The sequence below is a fragment of the Protomyctophum parallelum genome, assembly GCF_964188405.1.
Source record: "Protomyctophum parallelum genome assembly, chromosome: 6".
NCBI classification, from domain to species: Eukaryota; Metazoa; Chordata; class Actinopteri; order Myctophiformes; family Myctophidae; genus Protomyctophum; species Protomyctophum parallelum.
Window position 1 is genome coordinate 40,935,367 of NC_139701.1, and position 19,104 is coordinate 40,954,470.

The 19,104-nt window shown below is 42.4% G+C and overlaps 1 protein-coding gene across 1 annotated transcript; it reads left to right on the forward strand.

Annotated features, from left to right (window-relative positions):
- Positions 1–11,809: 11,809 nt before the first annotated feature.
- Positions 11,810–18,009, forward strand: LOC310859959 (formin-binding protein 1-like; the record flags this gene model as incomplete). Its single annotated transcript, XM_083766726.1, has 7 exons — positions 11,810–11,846; positions 12,130–12,403; positions 14,356–14,437; positions 14,645–14,716; positions 15,249–15,311; positions 17,014–17,123; positions 17,862–18,009. 7 exons carry the CDS (start codon positions 11,810–11,812, stop codon positions 18,007–18,009), a joined length of 786 nt encoding a protein of 261 aa, XP_083622852.1.
- Positions 18,010–19,104: the final 1,095 nt, after the last annotated feature.

The window sequence follows — 19,104 nt, forward strand, 5'->3', positions numbered from 1 at the left end:
CTTACAAGACTTGGAGGAGAGATTCATAATAATTACTAAAATTAATTACCTTAGAACTATATCGGTCGGCCTCATGGTGGCGCTATAACAGCCAACTTTACATTTTTGGGTATAACTCTTGAACCGTATGTCGTAAAATCAAAATGTTTTTTTCCCTGGATTCCTTGGGTCATGACGCATCTCCCCATATAGGCCACGCCCATTTCCGTCTAGAACGAATTTGCAGCAAATTAGCATTTTCTTCAAAACACACTTTTTGCTCCTCCTCCTACAGATTTTGTCCAAATCTCACAGAAATTGGTACACATGATCTCGGGACCTATCCGATGAAAACAGCACAGTCAGAATTTCGATATTCCATATCGTTCGTCCGTAATCAGCTTCCAAAGTTAGTGGGAGGGGCCTATTTTACAAAAAATTGCACAAATCACGAACGGAAAGTCCAATCCTCCCCAAATTTGAATCACATGTTTAGGATGGCCTAATCAACACAGAGCCAAAAGCAATTCCATTTCCATCCATAGGTGGCGCTACAATTGCAAAAACAATTACCCGTTTCGTTTGTTGCAAAAACACGATTTTGGGGGGGAAATCCCCTTTGAATGACTTATGCATGATCACAAAGGGTGACTTGACATTGTAATTGGCTGGCAAAATTACTGGGAGGGGCCTATATCAGCCAACCTATCCGATTAAAACAGCACAGTCAGCCTATTTTACAAAAAACGCCACAATTCACGCACGGAATGTCCGATCCATCCCAAATTTGAATCACATGTCGAGGGTGGTTTCATCAACGCAGAGCCAAAAGCGATTCCATTTTCGACGGGTGCGATGTGGGCAACCACACTTTGCAATTTCCCAGAATTGCCTCTTTCTAGTTTCTTCTTATTATACTAGATAAACTTTATTTTGCCGGATTATACCTCCCACAGTTTTTGTCGCACGCACTCGAGCCATATGTCAAAACGACGGGCTACATCGGGAATCGTGTGCGTGTATTGGGATAAGACATTTGTTGGATAGTTTAATTGATATGAATTAATTAGTGCATTAAATTTCCCCATAGACATGAATGGGAAAATGCAAAAACTCACTTTCAAGTATTTTTTCCTCTGAGACCGTAAGGGCTATACTTACAAGACTTGGAGGAGAGATTCATAATAATTACTAAAATTAATTACCTTAGAAGTATAACGTTCTGCCTCATGGTGGCGCTATAACAGCCAACTTTACCTTTTGGGGTATAACTCTTTAAGCGTAGGTCGTAAAATAAAAAATAAAAATTCCCTGGATTCCTTGGGTCATGACGCATCTCCCCATATAGGCCACGCCCATTTGCGTCTAGATAGATTTCCCGCCATTTTGAATTTTGTTCAAAACACACTTTTTGCTCCTCCTCCTACAGATTTTGTCCAAATCTCACAAAAATCGGTACACATGATCTCCGGACCTATCCGATTAAAACAGCACAATCAGAATTTAGATCTTCTGTATCGTTCGGTCGTAATCGTCTTCCCAAGTTAGTGGGAGGGGCCTATCTTACAAAAAACGCCACAATTCACGCACGGAATGTCCGATCCATCCCAAATTTGAATCCCATGTCGAGGGTGGTTTCATCAACGCAGAGACAAAAGCGATTCCATTTTCGACGGGTGCGATGTGGGCAACCACACTTTGCAATTTCCCAGAATTGCCTCTTTCTAGTTATTTTTTCACTGGAGTAGTCTTTATTTTGACGCTTTATACCTCCCACACTGTACGCTGTACGCACTTGAGCCATATGTCAAATTGACCGGAAAAATCGGGAATCGTGTGCTTGTATTTTGTTAAGATAAATGTTGTATAGTTTAATTGATATGAATTTATTAGTGAATTAAATTTCCCCATTGACATGAATGGGAAAAGGCAAAAATTCACATAAAAGTATTTGTTCGTCGGAGACTGTAATCACTATAGTTAAAAAACTTTTAGGGATAATTCAACATTATCCCTAAAATTATTTAACCCTAAAATTGTATCGGTCGGCCTCATGGTGGCGCTATAACAGCCCACTTTACCTTTTGGCTTATAACTCTTGAACCGTAGGTCGTAAAATCAAAATTATTTTTTCCCTGGATTCCTTGGGTCATGACGCATCTCCCCATATAGGCCACGCCCATTTCCGCCATGATAGATTTTCCGCCATTTTGAATTTTGTCCAAAACACACTTTTTGCTTTTCCTCCTACAGATTTCGTTCAAATCTCACAGAAATCGGCACACGTGATCTCTGGACCCATCCAATTAAAACTGAGCCGCAGAATTTTGAAAGTGCGTATCGTTCGGCCGTAATCGTCTTCCGAAGTTAGTAGGAGGGGCCTATATCACAAAAAATGCCATAAATCACGAACGGAATGTCCAATCCATCCCAAATTTCAATCACAGGTCCGGGGTGGTTCAATCAACCAAGTTCTAAAAGCAATTCCATTTTCATCCATAGGGGGCGCCGCAAATGCGAGAAATGTAACCGTTTGTCGCAAAAACATGAATTTCGGGGGTTAAATCCCCTCCGAATTACTTATGCATGATCTAAGGCGTGACTTGAAATTGTAATTGGCTGGCAATACTAGTGGGAGGGGCATATGTAAGCCACTGCGGCAACCACACTCTGCAATTTTTTTAAATTGCGAATTTTTTATTTCACTGGAGTAGTCTTTATTTTGACGCTTTATACCTCCCACACTGTACGCTGTACGCACTTGAGCCATATGTCAAATTGACCGGAAAAATCGGGAATCGTGTGCTTGTATTTTGTTAAGAGAAATGTTGTATAGTTTAATTGATATGAATTTATTAGTGAATTAAATTTCCCCATTGACATGAATGGGAAAAGGCAAAAATTCACATTCAAGTATTTGTTCCTCGGAGACTGTAATCACTATAGTTACAAAACTTTTAGGGATAATTCAACATTATCCCTAAAATTATTTAACCCTACAATTTTATCGGTCGGCCTCATGGTGGCGCTATAACAGCCCACTTTACCTTTTGGCTTATAACTCTTGAACCGTAGGTCGTAAAATCTAAATTATTTTTTCCCTGGATTCCTTTGGTCATGACGCATCTCCCCATATAGGCCACGCCCATTTCCGCCATGATAGATTTTCCGCCATTTTGAATTTTGTCCAAAACACACTTTTTGCTTTTCCTCCTACAGATTTTGTCCAAATCTCACAGAAATCGGCACACGTGATCTCTGGACCCATCCAATTAAAACTGAACTGCAGAATTTTTAAAGTGCGTATCGTTCGGCCGTAATCGTCTTCCGAAGTTAGTAGGAGGGGCCTATATCACAAAAAATGCCATAAATCACGAACGGAATGTCCAATCCATCCCACATTTCAATCACATGTCCGGGGTGGTTCAATCAACCAAGTTCTAAAAGCAATTCTATTTTCATCCATAGGGGGCGCCGCAAATGCGAGAAATGTAACCGTTTGTCGCAAAAACATGAATTTCGGGGGTTAAATCCCCTCCGAATTACTTATGCATGATCTAAGGCGTGACTTGAAATTGTAATTGGCTGGCAATACTAGTGGGAGGGGCATATGTAAGCCACTGCGGCAACCACACTCTGCAATTTTTTTAAATTGCGAATTTTTTATTTCACTGGAGTAGTCTTTATTTTGACGCTTTATACCTCCCACACTGTACGCTGTACGCACTTGAGCCATATGTCAAATTGACCGGAAAAATCGGGAATCGTGTGCTTGTATTTTGTTAAGAGAAATGTTGTATAGTTTAATTGATATGAATTTATTAGTGAATTAAATTTCCCCATTGACATGAATGGGAAAAGGCAAAAATTCACATTCAAGTATTTGTTCCTCGGAGACTGTAATCACTATAGTTACAAAACTTTTAGGGATAATTCAACATTATCCCTAAAATTATTTAACCCTACAATTTTATCGGTCGGCCTCATGGTGGCGCTATAACAGCCCACTTTACCTTTTGGCTTATAACTCTTGAACCGTAGGTCGTAAAATCTAAATTATTTTTTCCCTGGATTCCTTTGGTCATGACGCATCTCCCCATATAGGCCACGCCCATTTCCGCCATGATAGATTTTCCGCCATTTTGAATTTTGTCCAAAACACACTTTTTGCTTTTCCTCCTACAGATTTTGTCCAAATCTCACAGAAATCGGCACACGTGATCTCTGGACCCATCCAATTAAAACTGAACTGCAGAATTTTTAAAGTGCGTATCGTTCGGCCGTAATCGTCTTCCGAAGTTAGTAGGAGGGGCCTATATCACAAAAAATGCCATAAATCACGAACGGAATGTCCAATCCATCCCACATTTCAATCACATGTCCGGGGTGGTTCAATCAACCAAGTTCTAAAAGCAATTCTATTTTCATCCATAGGGGGCGCCGCAAATGCGAGAAATGTAACCGTTTGTCGCAAAAACATGAATTTCGGGGGTTAAATCCCCTCCGAATTACTTACGCATGATCTAAGGCGTGACTTGAAATTGTAATTGGCTGGCAATACTAGTGGGAGGGGCATATGTAAGCCACTGCGGCAACCACACTCTGCAATTTTTTTAAATTGCGAATTTTCTAGTTATTTTCTCACTGGAGTAGTCTTTATTTTGACGCTTTATACCTCCCACACTGTACGCTGTACGCACTTGAGCCATATGTCAAATTGACCGGAAAAATCGGGAATCGTGTGCTTGTATTTTGTTAAGAGAAATGTTGTATAGTTTAATTGATATGAATTTATTAGTGAATTAAATTTCCCCATTGACATGAATGGGAAAAGGCAAAAATTCACATAAAAGTATTTGTTCCTCGGAGACTGTAATCACTATAGTTACAAAACTTTTAGGGATATTTCAACATTATCACTAAAATTATTTAACCCTAAAATTTTATCGGTCGGCCTCATGGTGGCGCTATAACAGCCCACTTTACCTTTTGGCTTATAACTCTTGAACCGTAGGTCGTAAAATCAAAATTATTTTTTCGCTGGATTCCTTGGGTCATGACGCATCTCCCCATATAGGCCACGCCCATTTCCGCCATGATAGATTTTCCGCCATTTTGAATTCTGTCCAAAACACACTTTTTGCTTTTCCTCCTACAGATTTTGTCCAAATCTCACAGAAATCGGCACACGTGATCTCTGGACCCATCCAATTAAAACTGAGCCGCAGAATTTTGAAAGTGCGTATCGTTCGGCCGTAATCGTCTTCCGAAGTTAGTAGGAGGGGCCTATATCACAAAAAATGCCATAAATCACGAACGGAATGTCCAATCCATCCCAAATTTCAATCACATGTCCGGGGTGGTTCAATCAACCAAGTTCTAAAAGCAATTCCATTTTCATCCATAGGGGGCGCCGCAAATGCGAGAAATGTAACCGTTTGTCGCAAAAACATGAATTTCGGGGGTTAAATCCCCTCCGAATTACTTACGCATGATCTAAGGCGTGACTTGAAATTGTAATTGGCTGGCAATACTAGTGGGAGGGGCATATGTAAGCCACTGCGGCAACCACACTCTGCAATTTTTTTAAATTGCGAATTTTCTAGTGTTATTTGTTAGTGTGGTCTTTATTAGTAGTCTTTATTTTGACGCTTTATACCTCCCACACTGTACGCTGTACGCACTTGAGCCATATGTCAAATTGACCGGAAAAATCGGGAATCGTGTGCTTGTATTTTGTTAAGAGAAATGTTGTATAGTTTAATTGATATGAATTTATTAGTGAATTAAATTTCCCCATTGACATGAATGGGAAAAGGCAAAAATTCACATTCAAGTATTTGTTCCTCGGAGACTGTAATCACTATAGTTACAAAACTTTTAGGGATAATTCACCATTATCCCTAAAATTATTTAACACTAAAATTTTATCGGTCGGCCTCATGGTGGCGCTATAACAGCCCACTTTACCTTTTGGCTTATAACTCTTGAACCGTAGGTCGTAAAATCAAAATTATTTTTTCCCTGGATTCCTTGGGTCATGACGCATCTCCCCATATAGGCCACGCCCATTTCCGCCATGATAGATTTTCCGCCATTTTGAATTTTGTCCAAAACACACTTTTTGCTTTTCCTCCTACAGATTTCGTTCAAATCTCACAGAAATCGGCACACGTGATCTCTGGACCCATCCAATTAAAACTGAGCCGCAGAATTTTGAAAGTGCGTATCGTTCGGCCGTAATCGTCTTCCGAAGTTAGTAGGAGGGGCCTATATCACAAAAAATGCCATAAATCACGAACGGAATGTCCAATCCATCCCAAATTTCAATCACAGGTCCGGGGTGGTTCGATCAACCAAGTTCTAAAAGCAATTCCATTTTCATCCATAGGGGGCGCCGCAAATGCGAGAAATGTAACCGTTTGTCGCAAAAACATGAATTTCGGGGGTTAAATCCCCTCCGAATGACTTATGCATGATCTAAGGCGTGACTTGAAATTGTAATTGGCTGGCAATACTAGTGGGAGGGGCATATGTAAGCCACTGCGGCAACCACACTCTGCAATTTTTTAAAATTGCGAATTTTCTAGTGTTATTTGTTAGTGTGGTCTTTATTAGTAGTCTTTATTTTGACGCTTTATACCTCCCACACTGTACGCTGTACGCACTTGAGCCATATGTCAAATTGACCGGAAAAATCGGGAATCGTGTGCTTGTATTTTGTTAAGAGAAATGTTGTATAGTTTAATTGATATGAATTTATTAGTGAATTAAATTTCCCCATTGACATGAATGGGAAAAGGCAAAAATTCACATAAAAGTATTTGTTCCTCGGAGACTGTAATCACTATAGTTACAAAACTTTTAGGGATATTTCAACATTATCACTAAAATTATTTAACCCTAAAATTTTATCGGTCGGCCTCATGGTGGCGCTATAACAGCCCACTTTACCTTTTGGCTTATAACTCTTGAACCGTAGGTCGTAAAATAAAAAATATTTTTTCCCTGGATTCCTTGGGTCATGACGCATCTCCCCATATAGGCCACGCCCATTTCCGCCATGATAGATTTTCCGCCATTTTGAATTTTGTCCAAAACACACTTTTTGCTTTTCCTCCTACAGATTTTGTCCAAATCTCACAGAAATCGGCACACGTGATCTCTGGACCCATCCAATTAAAACTGAGCCGCAGAATTTTGAAAGTGCGTATCGTTCGGCCGTAATCGTCTTCCGAAGTTAGTAGGAGGGGCCTATATCACAAAAAATGCCATAAATCACGAACGGAATGTCCAATCCATCCCAAATTTCAATCACATGTCCGGGGTGGTTCAATCAACCAAGTTCTAAAAGCAATTCCATTTTCATCCATAGGGGGTGCCGCAAACGCGAGAAATGTAACCGTTTGTCGCAAAAACATGAATTTCGGGGGTTAAATCCCCTCCGAATTACTTACGCATGATCTAAGGCGTGACTTGAAATTGTAATTGGCTGGCAATACTAGTGGGAGGGGCATATGTAAGCCACTGCGGCAACCACACTCTGCAATTTTTTTAAATTGCGAATTTTCTAGTGTTATTTGTTAGTGTGGTCTTTATTAGTAGTCTTTATTTTGACGCTTTATACCTCCCACACTGTACGCTGTACGCACTTGAGCCATATGTCAAATTGACCGAAAAAATCGGGAATCGTGTGCTTGTATTTTGTTAAGAGAAATGTTGTATAGTTTAATTGATATGAATTTATTAGTGAATTAAATTTCCCCATTGACATGAATGGGAAAAGGCAAAAATTCACATAAAAGTATTTGTTCGTCGGAGACTGTAATCACTATAGTTACAAAACTTTTAGGGATAATTCAACATTATCCCTAAAATTATTTAACCCTAAAATTTTATCGGTCGGCCTCATGGTGGCGCTATAACAGCCCACTTTACCTTTTGGCTTATAACTCTTGAACCGTAGGTCGTAAAATCAAAATTATTTTTTCCCTGGATTCCTTGGGTCATGACGCATCTCCCCATATAGGCCACGCCCATTTCCGCCATGATAGATTTTCCGCCATTTTGAATTTTGTCCAAAACACACTTTTTGCTTTTCCTCCTACAGATTTCGTCCAAATCTCACAGAAATCGGCACACGTGATCTCTGGACCCATCCAATTAAAACTGAGCCGCAGAATTTTGAAAGTGCGTATCGTTCGGCCGTAATCGTCTTCCGAAGTTAGTAGGAGGGGCCTATATCACAAAAAATGCCATAAATCACGAACGGAATGTCCAATCCATCCCAAATTTCAATCACATGTCCGGGGTGGTTCAATCAACCAAGTTCTAAAAGCAATTCCATTTTCATCCATAGGGGGCGCCGCAAATGCGAGAAATGTAACCGTTTGTCGCAAAAACATGAATTTCGGGGGTTAAATCCCCTCCGAATTACTTACGCATGATCTAAGGCGTGACTTGAAATTGTAATTGGCTGGCAATACTAGTGGGAGGGGCATATGTAAGCCACTGCGGCAACCACACTCTGCAATTTTTTAAAATTGCGAATTTTCTAGTTCTTTTTATTTCACTGTAGTCTTTTTTTTGTCACTTTATACCTCCCACACTGTACGCTGTACGCACTTGAGCCATATGTCAAATTGACCGGAAAAATCGGGAATCGTGTGCTTGTATTTTGTTAAGAGAAATGTTGTATAGTTTAATTGATATGAATTTATTAGTGAATTAAATTTCCCCATTGACATGAATGGGAAAAGGCAAAAAATCACATTCAAGTATTTTTTCCTCGGAGACTGTAATCACTATAGTTACAAAACTTTTAGGGATATTTCTTAATTATGACTAAAATTAATTAAAATTATAATTTTATAGGTCGGCCTCATGGTGGCGCTATAACAGCCCACTTTACCTTTTGGCTTATAACTCTTGAACCGTAGGTCGTAAAATCATAATATTTTTTCCCCTGGATTCCTTGGGTCATGACGCATCTCCCCATATAGGCCACGCCCATTTCCGCCATGATGGATTTTCCGCCATTTTGAATTTTGTCCAAAACAAACTTTTTGCTTTTCCTCCTACATATTTCGTCCAAATCTCACAGAAATCGGCACACATGATCTCTGGACATATCCGATTAAAACACCAGATGCAGAATTTTGGTAGTGCGTATCGTTCGGCCGTAATCGTCTTCCGAAGTTAGTAGGAGGGGCCTATATCACAAAAATGCCATAAATCACGAACGGAATGTCCAATCCATCCCAAATTTGAATCACATGTCCGGGGTGGTTCAATCAACCAAGTTCTAAAAGCAATTCCATTTTCATCCATAGGGGGCGCCGCAAATGCGAGAAATGTAACCGTTTGTCGCAAAAACATGAATTTCGGGGGTTAAATCAGCTCCGAATTACTTACGCATGATCTAAGGCGTGACTTGAAATTGTAATTGGCTGGCAATACTAGTGGGAGGGGCATATGTAAGCCACTGCGGCAACCACACTCTGCAATTTTTTAAAATTGCGAATTTTCTAGTTATTTTCTCACTGGAGTAGTCTTTATTTTGACGCTTTATACCTCCCACACTGTACGCTGTACGCACTTGAGCCATATGTCAAATTGACCGGAAAAATCGGGAATCGTGTGCTTGTATTTTGTTAAGAGAAATGTTGTATAGTTTAATTGATATGAATTTATTAGTGAATTAAATTTCCCCATTGACATGAATGGGAAAAGGCAAAAATTCACATAAAAGTATTTGTTCCTCGGAGACTGTAATCACTATAGTTACAAAACTTTTAGGGATATTTCAACATTATCACTAAAATTATTTAACCCTAAAATTTTATCGGTTGGCCTCATGGTGGCGCTATAACAGCCCACTTTACCTTTTGGCTTATAACTCTTGAACCGTAGGTCGTAAAATCAAAATTATTTTTTCCCTGGATTCCTTGGGTCATGACGCATCTCCCCATATAGGCCACGCCCATTTCCGCCATGATAGATTTTCCGCCATTTTGAATTTTGTCCAAAACACACTTTTTGCTTTTCCTCCTACAGATTTTGTCCAAATCTCACAGAAATCGGCACACGTGATCTCTGGACCCATCCAATTAAAACTGAGCCGCAGAATTTTGAAAGTGCGTATCGTTCGGCCGTAATCGTCTTCCGAAGTTAGTAGGAGGGGCCTATATCACAAAAAATGCCATAAATCACGAAGGGAATGTCCAATCCATCCCAAATTTCAATCACATGTCCGGGGTGGTTCAATCAACCAAGTTCTAAAAGCAATTCCATTTTCATCCATAGGGGGCGCCGCAAACGCGAGAAATGTAACCGTTTGTCGCAAAAACATGAATTTCGGGGGTTAAATCCCCTCCGAATTACTTACGCATGATCTAAGGCGTGACTTGAAATTGTAATTGGCTGGCAATACTAGTGGGAGGGGCATATGTAAGCCACTGCGGCAACCACACTCTGCAATTTTTTAAAATTGCGAATTTTCTAGTTTCTGGTTACTGTTGTCCTCTTCCTTTTGCACTCCTGCTTATCACCAACATACTGTACATGGTTAAGTGCATTATTCTGCTGCTGGACTCATTTAATTTAGCCTCGGATGAGACTGCCAAATGCGTAAAAATATATGATGGGGAGGGACAGACGAGAATGTGGAAAGAGGTGTGATTGCGTGTGTGCGTGCGTGCGTGCGTGTGTGTGTATGTGTGTGTCTGTGTGCGTCAGAGAGGAAATGCCCCACTTGTCGAGTCACTGGCAGAAGAAGTACATCCATTTTATCTTTGTTTATGCCCACTCAGCTGAACTTGGGTTTTAATTACCCTGATGATCGTAGAGAGAGAGTGACATGTTAGTCAGCATGTCTGCCTGCCTCTCTGCATTGCTTCGTAGAGAGAGAGTGACATGTTAGTCAGCATGTCTGCCTGCCTCTCTGCATTGCTTCGTAGAGAGAGAGTGACATGTTAGTCAGCATGTCTGCCTGCCTCTCTGCATTGCTTCGTAGAGAGAGAGTGACATGTTAGTCAGCATGTCTGCCTGCCTCTCTGCATTGCTTCGTATAGAGAGAGAGTGACATGTTAGTCAGCATGTCTGCCTGCCTCTCTGCATTGCTTCGTATAGAGAGAGAGTGACATGTTAGTCAGCATGTTTGCCTGCCTCTCTGCATTGCTTCGTATAGAGAGAGAGTGACATGTTAGTCAGCATGTTTGCCTGCCTCTCTGCATTGCTTCGTATAGAGAGAGAGTGGCATGTTAGTCAGCATGTTTGCCTGCCTCTCTGCATTGCTTCGTAGAGAGAGAGTGGCATGTTAGTCAGCATGTTTGCCTGCCTCTCTGCATTGCTTCCACTGCTAGGCGTTCACCTGGGAACTGAGGCCTGTGTACACTTGCCTTTCAGACATCAGACCAATTATCACAGTATAAACACCTCAGGGTTGCTAACTCGGAGTGCAATAAACATCTTTACAGTTAAATGAACATTGAAGATTTGACTATGTTGTTCACTGTTCACAAAGGTCACATTTTGGGTAAGTCGTTTGGGTTCAATTTCACCCACATAGTCTAGTACACATTTCACATCCTCAGTGTTGATACATTTTAGAGACGACTCGATAGACGACCCGATAGACGAGTGGTCAGGGCGCGTATCAGGGTGGATTTAGAGAGAAGAGGTGGCGGAAGAATTAATAAATTAATGAATCCCTGGCAATCAATGTGTTAAATTGGTAAATGGTGCATTTCTATAGCGTCTTTATCCAAGGTGCATTACATAGATTGTGCATTACATTCACCCCATTCACACACCGATGGCAGAGAAAACCATGCAAGGCGCCAACCTGCAAATCGGGAGCAAACTGGGTTCAGACTCAGTCTTACTCAAGGACACTTTGACACTAACTCTGGGGGAGCCCACAGGGATCTAACCGGGAACCAACTGGGTTCAGACTCAGTCTCGCTCAAGGACACTTTGACACTAACTCTAAGGGAGCCCACAGGGATCTAACCGGGAACCAACTGGGTTCAGACTCAGTCTCGCTCAAGGACACTTTGACACTAACTCTAAGGGAGCCCACAGGCATCTAACCGGGAACCTAGCGGTTCCAAAGCGGCCGCTCTACCTCCTGAGCCATTGTCCCTAAAGTACTGACTTTATCTCCATCTTTCATCTCTCCCACTCTGCCCGCCCTTCCCCGTCCATCTCTGCTCTATTCTCCTCCCTCCTTTCTCTCTCGCTCCCTCTGTCTCCCCATATCCTTCCTTTCTCTCTTGACCCCCCACCCCCCTCTCTCTCTGCTCCAGGACCAGTTTGATAATCTGGACAAACACACTCAGTGGGGGATAGATTTTCTGGAGCGCTACGCAAAGTTTGTCAAGGAGAGGTTGGAGATAGAACAGTACTATGCCAAGCAGCTACGGTAGGTGCACACACTCACACAGGCGTGCACACACACACACACACACACACACACACACACACACACACACACACACACACACACACACACACACACACACACACACACACACACACGCACAAACGCACACACACACAACCTGAAGTCGCTCGCGGTGGCCAAATTGTTGTCTTCGTGTTTTGAACTCAACAACTCTGTTCTGAATGTATACACATTGAACCTGCTCAACACAATAAACAATATAACCCTTAGTCTTGTGCGCACGCGCGCACAGCCACAGCGCGCGCACACACACACACACACACACACACACACACACACACACACTCCATTAACTCACTCCAGCACACAATCTGCTCGCAGTGAGTAAAGGTTAGCAGTAGGTTAACAGTAGAACTCTCCACTGCAGGGTTTATTGTTTTGATGTCTGATATCAAAGGAAGTCCCTGCAGAGTGTGATGTACAGTACAGTACAGTGCTACTGTACGTCTAAACAACCATCAAACATTCAACTCCCAGAAGTCTTGTGTGTGTGCATGCGTGCATGTGTGTGTTTGTGTGCGTGCGTGCGTGCGTGCTGCGTGCACATGTTCTAGTGTTGAAAGAGCAGTAGACACGCACACACACATTCTGCTTTCTAGTAAGATTACATCACTTTGCATCCTGCTGCTGCTTCGCCAGAATTGTTGTCGGCCTCAGGGGTTGGAGAGAGAGAGAGGATTTGATTGTTAAATATTTGATTCATCCTCAATAATGCCCTCACATCGTATAAATCTATGCTTTTCTTCTCTTCCTGCCACTGTATACATTTCACTCGCCTATATATATTATTAATAATTGTTTTGTATTGTATATTCCACTTGCTTTCCACGGTACCCATTTGTCCAACACTACTTAATTCTAACCGCTTGCCTTTCTGGGTCTCTCTCTCTCTCTCTCTCTCTCTCAGGCAGGTAGGAGCCGAGGTGAGTACAGTACAGTACAGTACAGTACAGTACAGTACAGTACAGTACAGTACAGTACAGTACAGTACAGTACAGTACAGTACAGTACAGTACAGTACAGTACAGTACAGTACAGTACAGTACAGTGGTTTCATGACAAGCTCTTTTAACACATAATCTTGACACAATAGGTTACCAGTGTAATCAGAACCATTGTTATGTCTAGGGATTTTATGGTGGTCTGATTTGACTTGAACATGTAGTTGCGATACAACCAACAGCTAACTTATCATCCAAACATTCACGTATAAGGCTTTTTTCCACAACACACAAATAAATAGGCTATAAGGCATTAAGCACCTACCATCTCCCCAAGACTCTGCTGCTGCCACCTCGCTTGCACTGCGTCGGCACCATTCTGCCCGGTGTGGCGCGATGATGCGACCTTCCGCTGTCTTGTCGGTTTTCACGCAAACTAAACGTAACACTAAAACACAGTCACGGGAGAACGGGTCCTTGATGTCTCTGCGTGCGCCCGGGCCCAGCCAGTGTTCCTGAAAATCCACTCTCCTCACACGCCACTACTCTCAGCGGTGTATCGCTGCATTCCTGTTCTGCATTCCTGTTCCACAGTACTGTGTCTGTCTGTCACACAGCTTCCATGGCCCACTTCCAATGTCCTCCCTGAAGCCTAAAGCGCTCAACCCTCACAGACTTTAATTGACGTCACCCGGTGAGTGCCTGAACATTGGAGGCTGCAAGGGCTCAGAATGGGCTAAACGGGGGAGAGAAAAAGCACTTTGAAACAAAGTCCTTCAGACAATTTACATAACTTTTAGAAGTCGGACTGTCCATAATTACAGTCAGTGCTTTAAAATGATGGGGGGGGGGGTCTTTCGGAGGGCCGATGAATCTGTGTGCGTTGTGGCTTCCGTGATTGGCCAAATCGACCCAACAGCTTCACGGATTGGTGAAGCTTTGTGTCACGTTTTTGTACCTCTTAACCAGTATAAGTCTCCGGTTGGCCGAGCTGACCGTCTGCTCGTCTGATTGGCTGAGCTTCACTTTGTTACGTCAAATGGAAGAGGACGTACGAGTGTGCGAGTGAGTGAGAATGAGACTAGAAGTCTCTCGTTGCAGTGTGCGAGTGACTTAGAATGACTATGACGATTATTATTTTTTTCAAAAGAATCAGAAAGTCGCTTACCCAATACCCACTTGCACGCGTGTGGACAGAAAATAATGACACCAGGCTCAGGCTGACGAGTGCACCCCTGTTGCTAATTCATACACACAGGAGGAGATGGGCCACCGCGTGTACGGAGAGCTGATGAGGTACAGCCTGGACCTCAAGGCCGAGAGGAAACATGTGAGTGTGGCCCAAACGAGTGAAAATAGCAGATATACAAGCTCACAACGATGGTGTGTTGTGAGCTTGTATAGGTCGTCTATCTTCATTACTGCTTAAACATTTGTTTTCTGATTTCTTAGATTTTTATTTTATTTCTGTGAATTAGTTTTTGATTCATGAAAAATTTAGCCTTTTTGTGAATGTTTTGAAATATCGGTTATACCGGTATAATTAAAGACAAAATGTAGGAAATAAAAAAAATATAAAGGGGACCCATAAAAATGTGTCCATGACCCACCAATGGGTCCCAACCCAGTGTTTGGGAACCAGTGCAATATACTGTATCTGTATATTATACATAGTAATATGTGAATGGTTACTTTCATGTGTGGGTCTATGCACACGGTGTTTGTTTGAATGCTTTCTGTGTGTGTGTGTGTGTGTGTGTGTGTGTGTGTGTGTTGGTGCCCGTGCGTGCGTGTGCTCGTGCGTGTCCGTGCGCGTGTGTTGGTGCGCGTGTGTGCGTGCGTGTGTGCGTGCATGCGAGCAGCATCTACAGGAGGGCAGGAAGGCCCAGCAGTATTTGGATCAGTGTTGGAAGCAGATGGACAATGTGAGTACGGACGGACGGACGGACGGACGGACGGACGGACGGACGGACGGACGGACGGACGGACGGATTCAGGGCGAGGAAGAGAACCAGATCTAAATGTCATGCATCATGGTCCTTTACTTTAAAATCGCCACGTCGAGGAGCAAACCGCTGTTACAAACAAATTAATTAGTTCTAATCACACTGTTCAGACAAGTTGAAACACCTTAATATTTACCTTAAAGGACAACTTTAGTTTTTTTCAACCAAGGTTCATGTTTTAGGTTGTTATTAGAGAAACTAAAAGGTGAGTGTTCATTTTCTTTCATTTGCTGCTTTCTTTTGTTTTTGGGATTTTAGCTGTTTTTGACAGGGGGGCGGGGGCATTCGAGCATGGGGCTAAATATGTATTTGTTTTACAAAATATTATGGCGATTTATTTTTTTATTATTTACTATAGTCCTAATAAACCCCAAGAAATTACATCTGACCACAAAAGATCACAGGATCTATTGAATGTGACAAACTGACATATTGAGCCTATACACACAGTATAAGCCTTCCCCCATGCAGTAGGCTACCTTCACATTCAGTAGATCCTGTGATCTTCTGTGGCCAGATGTAATTTCTTGGGGTTTATTAGGACTATAGTAATTAATACAAATAAGACCAAAGAAATCATTGTAGACTTTAGGAAGTCCAAAGGCATCCACACCCCCATTTCCATCAAAGGGTCATCTGTCGACATAGTTGATAACTTTAAATTCCTGGGCATACATATCACAGACACATTCACATGGTCACTCAACAACGAGTACATCCTCAAGAAGGCGCAGCAGCGACTGTACTTTCTGAGGCGCCTTAAAAAAATTGGCTTAAGTACAAAAGGACTAGTGAACTTTTATCGCTGTATAATTGAAAGTGTCTTAACTGGCTGTATCACAGTGTGGTACGGTAACACGACCGCTCAGGATTGCAATAGGTTGCAGAGGACCATTAAAACAGCAGCTAAAATCATCGGCACTACAGAATTACCCAGTCTCCATAACATATACACCACTCGCTGTAAGAAAAAAGCCCACATCATCATGGAAGACACCAGCCACCCCGCAAATACCCTGTTCAAACTACTCCCTTCCAAAAAACGCTACCAGAGCATCAAATCTCGTACCACCCGTCTCAGTAACAGTTTCTACCCCCAGGCAGTCAGGCTGCTGAACAGCTGACCTTGAACTGTATTGCACTTCACTTCACTTGCACTTTTCTTTTCCTGTTTTTTGTCGTTTCTTGCACTATAGATGTTTGTTTATGTCCTGTGTATGTAAGACTGAAAGTGCTCTGAGCAAAATAATTTTCATTGTATGTATACTCTGTATCTATACAAATGACAAATAAACCTGAACCTGAACCTGGTCCATGGGGTGCATACTTAGTTTAGACTAGTCATTGGTTAGACATGGGTTAAGGTTAGGTTTAGGTGTGCTGCCCCGTGGGGGGTGCATACTTAGTTTAGACTAGTCATGGGTTAGACATGGGTTAAGGTTAGGTTTAGGTGTGCTGCCCCGTGGGAGGTTATACAGTAGGTTTAGGGTGAGGGTTTGAGATTAGGTTGTAGTTGTAGGACTAATGACTGGTCTAACCAAATGACTAGTCTAAACCAAAGACTGTCTAAACTAAGTACTGCACCCGCCCTATACTTCGATGTCTTCTCCCCGCCATGCAGGCCCCGTCCCTGGAGGACTACAGCCATCTGCCTCCGGAGCAGAGGAGGAAGAGACTGCAGCAGAGGATAGATGAGCTGGGCAAGGAGCTCCAGAAGGAGATGGATCAGAGGTAGGACGTTTCCTCCGTAAAGGAGTTTATAGAGTCCTGTAAACGTATAACTGCCTGCAGTGCTGCCTTTAACTCTTAGGGCTCCATTTTCGTCTACTATTTTGAAAAAAAAACGTTTTAAGCCATTTAGGCCTGACCTTGACAAAATATTCTAAATCCTCCAGTTTTCTGAAATATTTTCACGATTTCTCAAAAATAGCAGACCTACAAGCTCATAGCACGCCACTCGGTGGCACGCTATGAGCTTGTAGGAAAGAAGCTTGTAGGAATAGGAATTGTATAGATTTTTGTTTCTTTTTTGTATCTATTTTTATGTTGCCAAAAAGGTGGCCTTGACTTTTGGTTTGAAAATATCAAAGGACAAGGTCACAATAAAAAACATGGGGGGGGGGGGGGGGGAATGGCAATCAGTCATAATTATCTAAAGTGGAAATTTAAATCAAAATATGTGGCAACCTGTACCACTTGCAATTTGGGCCATTTTGGGCACTTATACTTACACCACTCTGTGTAATGCCAGCCACCCATCAGGCAGCACTCCTCCTCAGTGAAGGGCTCTAGAAAGAGGTCAGGCTCACTGAAATCCTGCTGTTTGGTGCAGCGTTTGAAGGACAACCTGGCCTACAAAAAAACCCCTGCAGCTGGTCACATTTGTGTGTGTGTGTGTGTGTGTCTGTGTGTGTGCGCGAGTGTGTCTGCGTGCGTGTGTGTGTGTGTCTGCGTGCATGCGCGTGCCAGAGATGCCCTGAACAAGATGAAGGACGTCTATGAGAAGAACCCCCAGATGGGAGACCCCAGCAGCCTGCAGCCTAAAATATCAGAGACCATGTGTAACATGGAGAAGCTCCGCTCTGAGATACACAAGAACGAGGTAGGCCAGGAGTAGAGGTGTGCATTAGCATATATTAATATTAAAATATCAGAGACCATGTGTAATATGGAAGTATAACTATAACTCAATGGCTCGAGCGAGCGGAAGTTTATCCTAGCCTAGCCTAGCCCCGGACCTCAGATTTGAGCCGACCCCCACGAGTCTGACGACGAGTCCGATGAGGACGAGCCTCTTCCTGTCATCGGACACTGCAAGGCGCTGTACTCCTTTGACGGTACTGTACTGGGGACTCGCTCTGTAGTGGACAGACACAATGTTGTCGCGGGGAAGAAAACGGGGGGAAAAAACTGAGCATAGTATGCAAAACCCATCAGAGTATGTCGCAGAAACCTCTTAGCTTTTTTTTTCTTTTTTTTGTAAATTAACGCCCTACTTGATCATACTACAACTACAGCGTCAAACAAAAGCATCACACGTAGCAGATCCACAAGCTCTAAACGTGGCGCCAAGCGACACTTCTTGAGCTTGTAGATCTGCTGCTTTTGAAGTTGACTCCTAAAAAGTAACGGTTTTGGACATAAGGAGGTTTCCACCCGACAGAGACAATGAAACCAAACAAGTTCTCTATATGGTCTATGGACAACATTGTTTCATACGGTTTGAGTGATGGAACGTTAGACTACAATTTTTGTCACCTGGGTCTCCGCTATTTGTTTTCGTCACCCACTGTAGCTCTGACATGGAGGCGATTTGCTCAGGTGTAGGTGTAAAAAGTGTGTGTTACATTGATTGCACACCTCTAGAATGTTTTGGGAAACTATTGGGAAATCTATTGTGTGGTGTGCTTGTCCCGGTGTCTGCAATTGCTGTACAATTCAGTCAGACAACTCAAGGAGGATGTAATATATATATTTATTGAATATAAGATAATCAATGCAATATATTTATTATGGTTTGGCGATGTATTGGATCTGCTTTTTAGGTACTCAGGTCAAGCGCATTAGTCCCAACCACAGGGACTCTGAATCCCCCGTACCTAAACAGTAGATCCAAAACGACAGGTGGTAGCTGGGGTGGAGGTGGGTGAGCACTTGTATACAGCAGCACGGGTATACAGTATAGCAGCAGCAGAATTGAGAGCAGGTTGTA